Raw genomic sequence first — 15,679 nt, forward strand, 5'->3', positions numbered from 1 at the left:
ATGTTGTAATATATATACACCTTTTCTGTACATCTTTATGAAAATACACATTATAAAAAAAGTTATTGTTCAAATTTATTGCCCAGTTACTAAAAGTCTATTGTGGGATATCACACAAATTGAAAACTTGGAAAACTTGTAGGATCACCTTTATTTATATAGGGCTGCAGACTGTTTCAAAGGAAACACCAGATGCAAACTTCTTCAAATATGAGACAAATTCTGCTGCTCTTAAACTATATTATAGTGTTATTATTTAGTTCAAGTCATAATAGTGTTGATTCTGTTCAATTCAATAATTGTGTAAAGTTCAGTGTAATTTATACTTAAGTATATTTATTCTAAATTTATACAATTCTGGGTTAAAATAATTGATTTGGCCTCCACATTATGGAGGCCCAATGGTATTAACAACCATGTACTACAACAAAGCTAAACTCACTTACTGGTTTTGTACATTAGTTGATGTGCACTTTTGAAACACTAACGGCTTAATGAACTTGAAATCTTTTGTTTCTTAGTTTCAGAGCTTGTCGAACTGGCTACATCACAAAATTTCAGCGAATGAGGCTTCGCTGGGCAAAACAGATGATCTTATTACTGGCCTTTGGTCATACTGTTTCAAATCTTGCTTTAGAGACGTTTCAAAGTACAGCTGCTTCACCACTAGATTTTACTGATCTGGTTCTTTTTAAATTATTTTAATTAATTTTAATACCTATGTATGCAGAATAATAAAAAAAAAAAAAAAAAAAAAAAAAGATTATGTAATTGTTTAGTTTGCCAAGCCCTACCTAATGACATGAAATAAGCACTACACATTAAAAATTACAAAACATTTAAATTTAATGGTATTTAATTATTTGTAGGTTACATTTAATGCATAATCCATGAAAACATTTGTAAATGTGTAATTATGCAAGTTTTCATCGTATTTACTCTATTTTGGCCATTTAGTGTGCTTCAAAACTGAATCATTTTGTGAAGCAATTGATTTCAATTAATTGTAAGTTTCGAAATGCGTTTTCCCCATAAGTAGTGCACATGTGTACATATCTGCCACAGTTAAAGTTTCACTAATTACACACATTTGCATTCAGTCCATGATTTGAAGTCTTTAAAAAGAACTGCACAGAGCAAATTGAACAGCACATCATGCTGTATGTTTTCTGCACGCAGTCGGTAATGAAAACATAATATAATGTGCTTTTCACATAGAATTCACAAACCGACAGCTTATAATAATGTGGTCATTTACATGGCTGAATATTGCAGACTGTGTGCACAAACAGGTCAATGAGCAAACTATTGAGAATCACATCAAATTCAACATCAAACAATCTATTGATGTTGATTGTAGTGAAAACTATTTTAAAAATAATTACAAAAAAAAAGATTTCCCATTTTGCATCTTACTGCAGTATTTCTCCCTTTTCAAATATTTATATTTACAAATAAAATACCTAAATATTTTAAATTGTTACAAGTAATTTTATATATAGAGATATAGATAGATAAATATAGATATCTATATCCGTTACTTATAGGAAATGTTAAAGACTGTTGGTCTTAAACTAGCTTGCAACTACTTGAAAACATTGATTTGTTTCTATTTATCTTTCCGTTTCATACATTTAATTTTAATTTTATTATTTAAGCCTGTGATATGGAGTGGGTTAGTCAGTGCTTCCAGTTCTAACAGCAAAAACACAAGGGGGCAGCACTTCCAACAGAATCTTCTTGATGATTGATCATACAACGCAAATCAGCTGTTTTAGTAAGCGGACAGTTCTCTCAGTGAAAGTAGGTGCTTAACCTTTAGAATATGTACTGTATTGTTCATCCGTTAAATACATAAAACCAACGGTCTATTAGATTAAATAAGCTGTTATATTAATTGTCCTACTTATTAAATGAGTTTGCAACCTTATTACCGTTATCTGTCTCTAAATGACATTGATATTCATGCCAGAATGAGTAACAGGGATGCAGAGGGATAGTTCATCCAAAAATAAAATGTTTGATAACCCTCATGTTCTTCTAAACCTGAGTCACTTTCTTATAACACGCAAAAAAATTTATCCATACAATGGAATACAAATGACAACTTATTTTTGTGTGAACTACCGTTTAGTACTAGTAGTACATGACTAAATGTTGGTTTGTAGATCCGATCAACTACGATGCTGTTACTAAAACAAAAAAAGGTACCAAATACAACAGATGGTCAATTATAACATTTTTAATATTTAAGATTCATTCAGTAAGTAGGATAACCATTTGTACAAAAAAAACAAAACAAAAAACAACTTGATTTACATGCGTGTGCTGGAAATGAAACACATCATATCAGGTTCATTTGATTTATTCACCAGTAAATGAATTTAAGGTAGATCTAGTGCTGCTCAACACTTAAAATACATACCTCATCGTGTAAGGCAGTAAAAAAGGCCACTTACAGGGGAAGAATAAAAAAAAAAAAAAAAAAAAACTTCCAGAGATCACTTTCAGGACAGACTGCCATAAAGCATTCATTTTCAACCTCAGCAGTTCTGTGGTTTACATACATCAGGTCATTCAATGTACAGTACACAATATCCACACGTGCCATAATCCAAAATAAATACCATCACAGAAAGTACTGTGAGCAAATGAGTTGTACATACATAAAAAATAACCACGTCTATCTGATCACTTTCTCATATATGCCTCAAAACTGTGGGGAATTACTTTTGATTAGAGCAGTGGAAATCTTCAGATGCCTATTTGTTCTCAAAAGAAAATAAAGTATTAGAAGCAAATCGATATTTCAAGATCTTCAATGTAATACTGACCTCTAAACAATCCCTCCTCCAAGCATGGAAAACTACAGATCTTCTGCACACTTGCCTTTGAAAATGAGTCACAGAATTAAAAACGAATCAATGAAACGATCCTTGTACAGATGGCTCCATCTAAACCTCGAAGAATTCCTTAAATAGCAGCTAAATTAAAACCCAAAGGAATGTTGATGAATCCAGACTCGTGTCTGCTATAACAAAATGTGGCCATCGTCATTATTGATTGACTTTTCTCAGCCATCTCTGATACAATGAGCAGCATTTACAGTAGGACCACGAGTGATTTCACAGTAGGTGAACCGATTGGTTTCTGTCACTCTTCTAGACGATTTACAGGACGCAGACGAACAGTTCTAGATCAGACAGAGAGTAAATGTGTGTGTTGTGTTACTGGAGTCATAGGAGCCACATTCAGTCAAACACATAAGAGCGGGGGTGGATGCTGCTTTAGGCTTTTTTCTCTTGCAGGATTTGATGCAGCTCGTCTGCGTCCTCTGCTGTTTTCACACGTATGAGCAGTGGGACGGGCGTGCTGGGGTTCTTGTCATCCACGGGAGGGTTTGGCACGCACACCACCATCACGTTGTTTTTGCCAGTTCGTGAGCAGGGCATGGAAGAGGGCACCATGATGTTCAACAAGATGTTCCCTATAAAAAAAAAAAAAAAAAAAAAAAAACAGAAGCCAGTGAGCACACATACATACGCCATGTGAAGCTTTCTTGTACAAACTAAAGCTGCATAACTTTAGGCCAGCATTTTCCTTGTATTAGAAATCTAAACTGCCCATTTTGATCAATTGAATGTGTACTTGAAGTAATATTTGTCTATTTTTTTTCAAATCAGTATTGATGATACGGTTTCTTGAGCACCAAATCAGCATATTAGAATGATGTTTAGAGTGAACTTTCGTTTTTTATTTGAACTAGGTGACTGCATTTCATGAAATGCCCTGCAGGGGGATCCAGATTTCCTCCAATAATTTGATCTCTGTTAAACACATCTTGTGTCTTATATCTAACAACTGCAACTCTATTTCTCACACTTTGTGAGATAAAATGGCATTGATAACTTTGATTACCTCTCATGACTGGGGAATGGTAAATAAATGGTAAAATCTCACAATTTACACGCTGTTCAAAAGCATGGGATCAGTAAGATTTCTAATGTTTTTTTTAATGGAGTCTCTTATGCTCATCAAGGCTGTATTTATAAGATTAAAAAAACAGAAAAAAACCCCAGTATTATCTGTTTGATATTATTTAACAAACACTGCTCTTTTTAACTTTTTATTTATCAAAGAATCCTAAAAAGATATATACACACACATATATATATATATATATATATATATATATATATATATATATATATATATATATATATATCATGTCCCAAAAAATAAAAAGATAAATTAAAGAGCACAACTGTTTCCAACATTGATTATAAATCAGATTTCTGAAGGATCATGTGACACTGTTATGGTGCTGAAAATTTGCTCTACGGGCAAAAAAATAATACACACGCACACACAGACAATATTATATATATATATATATATATATATATATATATATATATATATATATATATATATATATATATATTTAAACAACTATTTTTTTCTGTATTTTTGATCAAATAAATACAGCCTTGATGAGCATAAGAAACTTCTATAAAAAAAAAAAAAAAAAAAATCGTACTGATCCCAAACCTTTGAACAGTACTGTACATCTCATTAAATAACAGAGCTCAACTATTGTTGTCAATATTATCAGCCTGAAAAAGGTTCTCACAAGATTAATGTGTAATTGGACACACAGATGCAGACACTTACCCAGGTTGGTGTCGGCTCGCACCAAAAGCTGAAGTTTGCTCTCAGCCACCATCTTAAGATGCAGTGTTCCAACCCCCTTCTCCTTAAACTCTCCGTCCTTCTTATAGAACAACTTACACCTACAAAAAAGATCATTTTGAAATATAAGATATGAGATAGATGATGTGTTTAAAGATTGAGTGAAGGTATGTGATGTGTACTTTTTGGAGTAGAAGGCATCTTTCTCCTTGATCTCTTTCACCACAGGAACAGGTGGTTCCTCTGATTCCTCCCCATTCTCATCTAAAACAAGAAAACAGTAAATTTATGAGAAGAAAAAAAAAAATTGTGTAATAAAAATCCTGTTATAGACCGTTTCATCGGGCACATGTGCCTGGCCCAAAGTTAACTTCCAGTCTGTGTTTGTTTATCAGTCTGCCTATAGCGCCGGCTACAAACGCAGTTAAAGTTAAGGTGATGAGTAGACTGAAGTTGGACTCAGGTGGTTTTGCTGTGTGATGTGTTTCCCATACATTTATTTATTTGTGGCGCTCACAATATCAAAACTGACCCATTTTCCAAAAGGCTTTGTTGAATAAACACGAGCACGTACTGCGCATTTAAAAATCAAAACGAGACACGGGTGTTTTTTTTTATATCACTGTATTTCTGAAGGAAGATTATCTTGAGAAAATTTTCAATGTCATTTTAATTTCATCTTGCATGTAATGTCTGATAAAGCAGCGTTTGTGAGCTCAGCTCTGCATTGTGTACAGCTGTTACTGGGGAAACCTCTGTCTCCCGCTTTAAAGCACCTCCTGCCGGCAGAGAATGAATTTGCATTTTCAGTAAGTCCATCTGATTTACGCAGCAAACATATTTAGCTTGTAATCAAAAATAATCTACTCTAAAATAACTATTTAGTTGTTTTTATTGATTCTATTTGGAACTCTACCAGAAGTTAAGTTAGGGCCACAAAAGCATGCATGCGCAGTAACATTTGTTTATGTTGTTGCCGTTGAAACAGTCTATAAATGTTAGTTCTGTGAGTGCACTATCATGATAAATGATGCATCATCTGCAAGTTCTAACTGATACAACTGATACTTAACCATTTAAGACTGATTAGGCAACTAATCAATTTTGAAAATGTACTTCTACATATACTATCTTCTGTTAAAAAGAAAACTATGAAAGAATTACACTACATGCAAAAACACGAATCAATATATTTTTGCACACAGTGAATGCTATATAGTTGTTCCTTTACATTTTTTTTTACATTTTGTATTAAGTATAAAGTGCAATATTTGGGAATTAAACAAATATTCTATTTAAATATATTTTAAAAAATTTCTCCAAAAAGTAAAATTTGGAAAGTTGAAAATTGAAGAAATCAGATTAATTAAAATAGTTGTTAATTGCAATCTTAATTATTGTTTAAACATTTAATTTTATTTTTTTTGTTAGTGGAAAAATTATCTTCTGCACATTCATGAAATTACATTTACACAGCATCTCTACAGAGAATATGTCCATTTCCCCCATTGAATTCTCCATAATGGCTAACATATGAAGAAAAAGACTAACAATAAACGGTATATTACAGGGGTTTGAACAGTTCAACTTACTCACGGTTTTAGAGTCATGGTTTCGTTACGGTTTGATTTGTGCTATGTTTAGGGAAACTATACCGTCAAATAAAAATTAAAATAAGAATAATCTAATTAGAATCAACAGCACAAATAAATACAATAGAGTATACAAATAAAATAAAGTTATTTTCAGTTTTTTTTTTTTTTTTTTAGGTAGGTCTAACATTAGTTTTTAGGTACAGAAATAGAATAAAGTAATAAAGCTACAGGATACTTGCCAAGATGGGCATTTTGACAATAATTTTTGTGTGGATTTGTCCATTCATACACAATATTTCAAAGAGAGTTTATTTCTTTGAAGTATTTGTTTTACGTGTTATTTTATTTATTTATAACAAACCATATTACAGATGCGTTATCAGATTTAAATTGAACCGCAGTCCCAGTGTGTACCGAACAGTGTGTGGAGAACCACACGGTTCGATTTCTTACCGAGAACCGTTCCACCCCTAGTATATTACATTAAATAGACTGAAATGAAACAGAAAGCTGCCTTGAAATTGTGCTGTCATACAATTAATCGCGATTAATTGCATCCAAAATAAAAATTGTGTTTACATAACGTATGTGATTGTTCCATTTATATTTATTAAGTATATATAAATACACACACATGCATGTATATATTTAAGAAAAATATGTTATGTTTATAACATTTTCCTGAGAGGTTGATTTATGACAAACAATTGGAAAATTAGCCAGATTTAAATGATAATTACAAAATATTATCATACTTCAATAAGGGTGTTACACTTGATCACTAAATGAATGTCAGCCATTTTTAAAGACCAAGGAGAGGGAGTGGTCATGGGGAAACATCCAATCATTTGGTATCTTTGAAAAGCCCTGAATGTGCTCTGTAAAGGACATCCAGGCTTAAAACTGTGACATGTAACGTTTCAGAGAAATCGATATAACATAATGTCCTCTACAGAGTACAAAACTCCATAGCTGGTAGTCAGGAGGATATACTGCATGTGTGTGTGTATTTACATAATATTTTGGATGCGATTAAGTTTGACAGCACTACTTAAAATTAGTGCTGCACAATTATCGCATGCAATTGTCATGCGTGTCTCGTCAGTAACGCTGGTTCTGTGATTAGTAGCAAATATCCATCACCTGCTTTCAAATGGAGTGGTACTCACTACAGAGCCATAGTTCACTGACAAGCTACGCAATATCGCATCATAATCTCAGATGAATCGCATTCGGTTATGAACGTGATATTGCATATTTTGTGAGCGAACTATGGCTCTGTGTAGTAAATGCCGCTCCATTTGAAAGCAGGTGATAGACATTTACTGCTAATCACAGAACTAGCTTTACTGACGAGACACACGACAATCACATGCAATTAATCGTGCAGCCCTACTTGAAATACAAACCAAAAGACCTGTGAATGTGAATGAGTGTGTTTGCTGTATTAGTGAATGTGCTGTTCACGTACCTGCAGTCTGGCTGTTGCTGGCTGCATTCAGAGAGGATGACACCGCAGGACTGACGCTACTGATCGCTGTTCCAAACACAGACACGCCTGAAGAGGAGGAAAACGAGAACGATGGTGCTCCGCTGGACGCAAGTGCGCCAAGCACAGAGCTGTCCACCTTCTGGCCAAAATTAAAGGAGACGCCTGGAGGAGCTGCAGCTGCTGGTTTGTCTGCTTCAGCAGCATCCTTGTCTTTAAATGAAAAGAGCTGTGGCGTTGCACTGCTGACAGATGCACTCACAGCAGCACTCATGCCAGAAACAGAAGCAGTTGTTCTGCTCGTCTGAAGCTGCTTCTGTTCCCCTCCAAAAGACGTGCTCTCCGCCCCACTTTCTGGTGCGCAGCTGCCATATTTCTTCTCGATGCTGGCCAGGTGTCGCTCGTAGTCACGGAAGATGGGGTTGAGGTCGCACAGAGGGTTGTCATTGACATGCTTGGTGATCCAGTCACGCACAGAGCAGTTCAGTGCGGTGAGCTGCCGGTTGTATTCTTTACTGCTGGGGGCGGAGCCATTAGAGGTGACATCACCGTCTGTGGGTTTGGAGGGGTTGGAGCTGTTGAACGTTAAGGGACCTGAGGATGAAAGGAGAGATGTCAGGTGACTCTACAGAGCTGTAATATTACAAATGCTGCTCTGCTAACAGCATGACGACCGCTGCTCATCCTTCCTCTCTGACTGCGGAGGGTTGCGCTCAGTGCAGCCAACTCAAGTCATTTGACCTGATTTACTGCCAAGTCATGAATAGATATTTGGCCTGTTATAAGAATACTGAAAGGTGGTGGCTAAAGACAAAATTCTGGTTTTCTTAAATATGTTCACATCTCACACATCCCAGTGTAGCATGCAATGACTAGAAGACATTGGTTACAAGTAGTGTAACCAAAAACGGTGCATTGCATAAAAAAAGCTAGATGAACACACCAATTTATTACATAATTATGTTACGTCAAAACTTGTGTCATACTAATGAATTTCCTTGGTTGTGTGACTGCTGAACTCATGAACTGAATGATAGCCAATTCTCAGTATGCTCAGTGCTGGGCATCATGTTAGACTGGGTTGGTGCCACAACACTAAAAATACCAGTTTGTGGTTTGTAGGGTAAACAGGCTCTGTGATTGCCAAATGAAGAGCTGGGATAATGCACAAATACATAAGCAGCTGAGAACACTGCTGCTCAAAATAGACTATGAATTGAGACCAGATCCAGAGTGAGCCACAAACAACTGGATTATTTATGAAGGTGGAAAGAGCCACATTGAAAAGCTGATTTGTGAATGTAGACCAGTATTGTCAGAGTACTCAAACAATTCACAATCAGATTTGAGGCAAACAGTAGCATACCATATGCGCAATACCATGCTCTAAAATAAAATACAAATAACATTTTAAATCAGTGAATTAATAATCAATTCACATATGCCTGATCTAAAATTAACACTTTTCCACACCTTCGAACCCTAACCCTTACATATAAATCAAATAAAATTTTAACAGCCCTAGTGTGGTTAAGACCATTATAGTCCATTATTATATGTTTAAGAGATACCGTACTCTGGTACAAAGGAGGATAAGCTAACAATTTAAGTTAAGGCTGGACTCAGGGCTCAAAATGAACTTTTTTACTTGGTAGCACTGGTGCTCCCAACGTCAAAAAGATAGGAGCACCAGCAAAAATTTAGGGGCATCACAACTACAAATTATATATTAACAGATTTTATCCTTACGAACACCTTGGCAATTAAATCGCCCTTGGCTAGTACGTTTTTTAGTTTACTTCGCTAAACTGATATATGTGTGTGTGGCGTGTGTGTGTGTGTGTATATATATATATATATATATATATATATAGATATATATATATATATATATATATATATATATATATAGGGGTGCACGATAAATATAGGCCGATAATGCATCTCGTCAGTAAAGCCGGTTCTCTAATCAGCGGTAAATTCCATCAGGTGCTGATTTCACATAGAGCAGCTGTAACTACACAGAGCCAGATACCTAGACAGATACCCAGATCAAATTAAAGAGTTCAAGCAGGTAAGTTTCAGTGTTTCCCATACATTGGGAAATATCAAAACTGACTGCAACAAACAGATTTTCCAAAAGGCTTTGACTTTGTTGAATAAACATGAGCACTGCACGTGTCAAAGTCTAAACCCCGTGCGGGTGTTTTTATATCACTGTATTTTCAAAGAAAACCGACTGTCTTCAGAAAATTATGGATGTCATCTTGCCTGTAATGCCTGATCAGCGTTTGTGACCGCAGTGCGGCTCAGCGCTTATTTGATTACAGCTTTTACTGGGGAAACCTCTCTCTTGCGCGCTCTACAAGCACCTCCTGCTGGCAGAGAATGAATTTGCATATGGCGCTGTGGGAAACACCGCTTCTGTTATGAATACTATGAAATATTTTAATTTGAATGTTGGATTGAAAAGAACGCTGTTATTAGAGTAGTTAATCGCATAAATAGCACGGCTTACACTAATATAATGAGCATTAGAATTAAGTTTCTTTATTAACTATTTAATGCTCCTTTAACTTTTATTAGGGAAAAAAAACTGGATGACATGATGATATTTACTATTTTTACACACCAGAGGCTTTTTAATGAATTGTGAATCTAAAATATACATGTTAGAGAATGTGCAAATGGTTAACTTTGTGTGTCATACTGATAAGATCATAATGATATGAATTCTACTAATAAGAACTATAAAACACACTAAGGATTACTAAGGATTAATGAGCTGCTGGATTCATGAATATTAATCAGGTTTTGTGCGTGCGCTCAAACTGATTTGCTAAAATCAAAACAGGGACGATAATAGATGAGCGCCAGCCAATGCGACCTTTCGTGCATTAGTTCCGCCCACTACCGGAAAACCCGGCACTTCTTAAAAGCTGAAGAATTTCAAAGGAACGTGGTTATTTTGACAGGAAAATACAACAAAGAATATTGTTTACATTTTTGTTTTCATTTATCTATTTTTTTTCTGCATGTGTGTGAGACAAAGCGATGGCGAGTTGTGGGCCTTCACCCTAGAGACGTTATTTTGAATGCAGGTGCGTTGCACATCCATTGAGATGAACTAAAAAATTAGCACAGATCGCTTGATGGAGAGTGAAACTCTGAAGCGCTCAGTCAGTGTGTTCGGCAAATGAAAAAATATCTGTGCTAAACTTATACTTAGCCTCCAACTTACACATTGCCAAGTAAAATCTAAGAATTTGTTAGGTAATGGCTAATGTTAGACATCATTTAGTTGACCAGAGTGAAGATTTAGTCGCATATACGAGTGATTTACTTGCAATGTAGAGGGCTGTCTTACATTCTTAACTTTAATGCAGATTTTAGATTGGATAATATTAGCTGTCAATCGATCAGTCACTGCTTTCTGCTAACTACCACGAGAAAAAAAAAGGGCTGAAGAAGTGAGAAAATGAAAAGAACACTGACAAATTTCTTTTGTAAACAAAGTTAAGCTTTTCTTTGGCAAGGGTTAGGATGGTGTATGCTGTGTTAAATTTGACATTCAGCCAATTGCACAGAACGGCTGGCAGCTAGGGGTGTGCGGTATTGACAAAAGATTATATCTCAATATTTTCTGGGATTTTATCGATAATTTGACAGAGTTACTGTGTTTGACCGAGTTATCTTGAGACTACAGTGGACAGCTGACTTCTAATTTTTTTTTTTAAATATTCTTCATATTCTGTGTGGTGGTCAGTTCACAGCAGTGACAGAAATTAAATCTTAAAATCTTTTCCAAAAAGTTTAAATTGATTTTTACCTTTTATGGCCATTTTTTTTAACCTTAAAGACATTTTTTCCTAAAAGTGTGCATTATCATTTGAGTCAAATTCTTATATTCAATCAGTCAATTCTAATAAGATATTTGGGCTGTTATCAAGCAAATGAAAGTATCAATCAACAAAATTCATCTTTGCAATGCAGAGGAAACACAGATGCTGCATCTGAAATGGCATTGCATTGCATAAATAATATTTTAATATTGTAAACATCATGTTGAATACAGATATTTGAAATATTTGAAAACCTTTAAATGTGAAATTAAAACCACCAGAGGGTGGCAGTAAGTAACTGTTAATAAGTGAGTCAATGCGATTGAATCATTTAAGGAATGATTCATTCAGGAACCAAACGCCCTCATGTTGCTCAGAGATGCAAAACAGTGCTGTGACTGTTTAGAATTGTTTTTTTCTGGCGAAACAGAGCAATAATAGTGTCTAAAACGTATGTCTCTTAATATTAACTTCGTGTTTATTGAACAGTTGTATAAAATCAATATCGCAGTTGTAATCATGCTGATTTTAGGATGAAAAAACAGCACTCTTCTTGTGATATTGATTAACTATATGAAATTATATAAAGGCTCCATATATTGAATTTTGTGATGCATTTTAATAGACTGAATCATGCAGTGAAAGAACACACTATAAATGCGCACATGCACTAATCTAACCTAATAGACTTCCCGTCATGTATGCGTGCACTCTCTGTAGATGTGTTTTGTTCGGATTTTGCAATATACTCGATAATGTCGAACAGCACATCGTAAAACAACAATTACGAAATGTGCAGATTCGGCACCAAATGCTGTTACCTGTGAACTCCATCCCACAAGGGAAATTAGTTTGGCTGTAATGCTCAGACAACTTGCAAAATAAAAAAATAAAACCAACAAGACAAAGAACCGTGATAAAATCGTGATAAAAAATAAATAAATAATTAAACAAACAAACAAAAAAAAAAACGTCATATGATAAATCAAAAGTATTCACCATCATACACTACGCAATTTTCTATGGAAACTCAAGTCTGCAGTCTTGCTCTGAGGTTCGGCAACTAGCATCAACAACTCCAGGCGGTAAAGGCCCATTCACACTAAGCACGATAACGATAAAGATAACGATAAAGATAAAGATATAGTTCTAAAAAGTCCACACCACAACTATAACGATAAAGGCACAGAGAAATGATATCGTTGTAAGCACTTTCAGAACAATTTTTTCCAGCTGATGAACGAAACAGACATTGACACCCAATCAGAATCCATCCTGAGATGACGAGCTTGAGAATTTAAAGTTGCAGACGCACGTGCGCTTAGAATAAACAGACAAAATCGTTTGCTGGTGTGGACGCCAATATCATTATCTTTATAGTTATCGTCCTTGGTGTGAACAGGGCTAAATAAGGGAAAAATCTTGGCAAAATCATGAAGTGTATTCCAGCCTTCAGGCTGTCAGTCAGTAATGGCCTATTTGACGGAGTGTGAAAATAATATGGTCCAAAACATTTTCCAATTAGACACACCATTTTCTCTGAAACAGGAAAGAGCTTTATATTAAATGCTTTTAGATGATTATGAGCATATAGTTTATTGTGGCTCCCATGTCAGCAAGCGAACCATTATAAAACTTATGCACATCAAATCAAACGGACTGCGACAGGGGTGTAATAATTGACTAAAATATTTTTAAAAAGCTATTTAAAAAGAGTCCATGTACTTCATGTTGTTTTATGAATTGCAATTTAATTCATTTATTACTTTTACCATTTATAATTAGGCTAAGTTAACAACAAACCAGTTACTCATTTTATTTACTAGTCAAACCGAATTTCACTAAAGGCGGTGTTTATTTCGGACCTTCGACTTACTACTCACACCCAGTTCATGTAAAAGACTTACCACTGTTAGTTTTAGCAGATGTGGGAACATTAAAACCAGCAAAGGATGGGGCCACCGATGCTACGCTGCCATTGGTCAGGCTGGATAGAGGTTTGAAACCAGCGCCATTACCGAAGCTGGAGAATGATGTCGTCCCTGTGGCCGAGGTCAGAGAGAACCCCTTAAACGCTTTGAAAGAACCTCCACTCTCTCCCTGTGACAAAACAACAAAACTTAACTATAAAACACCCTTGTTGGAACGCATAACTGGATGTCTGCTGGGACACAAAAGACGTGTTACCTCTGCTCCTGCGTTACGACGCCTGGCTTTCTTGATGGCGCGATTCTTCATCACATCCTCACTCGCAATTGAAAACATTCCTGCCTGAGACCACAAGATATTTTCAAACAAACAAAAAAAATTTAATGCTTGAAACAATGTCCTTTAAGATCCTTTGGATAAGTATGGAAGCCCGTTTACGCCACTGAATAAAAAAAGATAATTGCGACTTTTTATCTCGCAGTTCTGACTCGCAATATAAACGGGATATAAATTTGCAATTGTGAGTCATAAAGTCATAATTGCGAGACATAAACTCGCAATTCTGGAAAATAAACTTGCAATTCCGAGAAATAAAGTCAGACTTGCAAGATACAAACTCACAATTGTGACTGTTTTCCCCCTCAGAATTGTGAGTTTATATCATGCAATTCTGAGAAAAAACGTCAGAATTCTGAGATTAAAAAGTCACAACAATCTTTTTTATTCAATGGCGGAAACAGGCTTCCATAAGTTAGTGTTTCCACTGGGAATGTAAAGCGGTTTGACAGTGAAAGCATGTAGATGCTGAAAAGTGTCACACCTCCTCGCCTTCATCTTCCTGATCCCAGTTCCTGTCCGTCAACTCTTTTTCAGCAATCCGCTTGGCCATCACAGCTCAGCTGTCAAATACAAACATGTCAAATACAAATGAAACGGAGAAAGGCTAGATGACAACACAAAGTAAAGGAAACTTGCTTAACGACAAAAACATTTTTCAAATGTTTTTCTTCTTTCACCACAGAAGTATACTCAAAGATTATATTTAAAACTTGCCTATTTTTGCTGGCCAGTTCTGTTAACTAGCTTTACGTAACATACACAAGCAGGACCAGTTACATTACTTACTGGACCAATATTCAAATATCAACAGACTATAAGAAACATGATTTAGTCTTCTGTTCTTGAACGTCCTATTAAATTTGACCTATTAAAGATAAGACAACATCCAAACCTTCATTATAATAACTAAAACCATCCAATAGTGCTAAAATACTTTTAGATGCTAACAACATGACTCGTTAATTAGGTCTGGGTAATGCATTTCATTTGAATGACGTTACAAATTGCGGAAACGACCGGCAGATGAATATTAGACAGATCAAACATGATTTTAATCGCTTAATTTCTGACTCAAATCGCATTATATTACATCCATAGTGTGCTTATCTATTGACACGGTACATTTATGTGAATATGATGCTTTAAATGTGCTCATGACGAGCCGGTTGTTGAGTAAATATGAATATGATGTAACACGGAACAGTGTGAAATAAACCACGATTTAATGAAGATCTACACATAACTGTTACCTCACACTGTCCTCCGCCAACGGTTCGCGCCACACACACAGTATCAAATGTTTGAATGTTGATCGCGGGAATCTCGTGCATACAGGACAAACAGGCCGCGCGCTCACACCGCCATCTTACAAACGCGTCTCACACTGCGCATGCGCACAGAGAAGCGGCACCCGCGACACACACTGCGCAAGTGCAAAAGACAGTAACGGCCACGGCTCTGTGGGAAATGTAGTCTCCCAGTGAAGCATAGACGGTATGGAGTCGTGAAGAGAACGTTTAAATTTATTTAATAATAACTTTTAAGATAAATAACGTTGTTTTGTTTCAGCTTGTTACATTTAAGTTATAATATTTGGTACTTGTATTATAGTCACGCTAAAAAGGGTACAGTAAGGGACAACCACACACACAAGAGTTACTATGTTAGTCTATAACTAAATGTCAAATAGCGCATTGGCTGTTAAATGTAAAAAATATTAAATGTTCCTTATTATTTATCTAATTCATAAAATGTCATTATCACACTGTAATATCTTGTCCTTAGACACAGTA

At 35.5% G+C, this 15,679-nt stretch overlaps 1 protein-coding gene across 1 annotated transcript; it reads right to left on the reverse strand.

Moving 5' to 3' along the window:
- Nucleotides 1–2,226: 2,226 nt before the first annotated feature.
- On the reverse strand, nucleotides 2,227–15,294 carry LOC109065127 (nuclear pore complex protein Nup50-like). Its single transcript, XM_042722389.1, has 8 exons — nucleotides 15,137–15,294; nucleotides 14,368–14,446; nucleotides 13,806–13,889; nucleotides 13,526–13,718; nucleotides 7,759–8,370; nucleotides 4,875–4,956; nucleotides 4,675–4,793; nucleotides 2,227–3,487 (listed from the first exon to the last, which is right to left on the reverse strand). The coding sequence occupies exons 2-8, from the start codon at nucleotides 14,434–14,436 to the stop codon at nucleotides 3,288–3,290; spliced, it is 1,359 nt and encodes a 452-aa protein (XP_042578323.1). The 5' UTR covers nucleotides 14,437–14,446; nucleotides 15,137–15,294; the 3' UTR covers nucleotides 2,227–3,287.
- Between the last annotated feature and the right edge of the window lie 385 nt (nucleotides 15,295–15,679).

This window comes from Cyprinus carpio, chromosome B4 (assembly GCF_018340385.1).
Source record: "Cyprinus carpio isolate SPL01 chromosome B4, ASM1834038v1, whole genome shotgun sequence".
Taxonomy (NCBI): domain Eukaryota; kingdom Metazoa; phylum Chordata; class Actinopteri; order Cypriniformes; family Cyprinidae; genus Cyprinus; species Cyprinus carpio.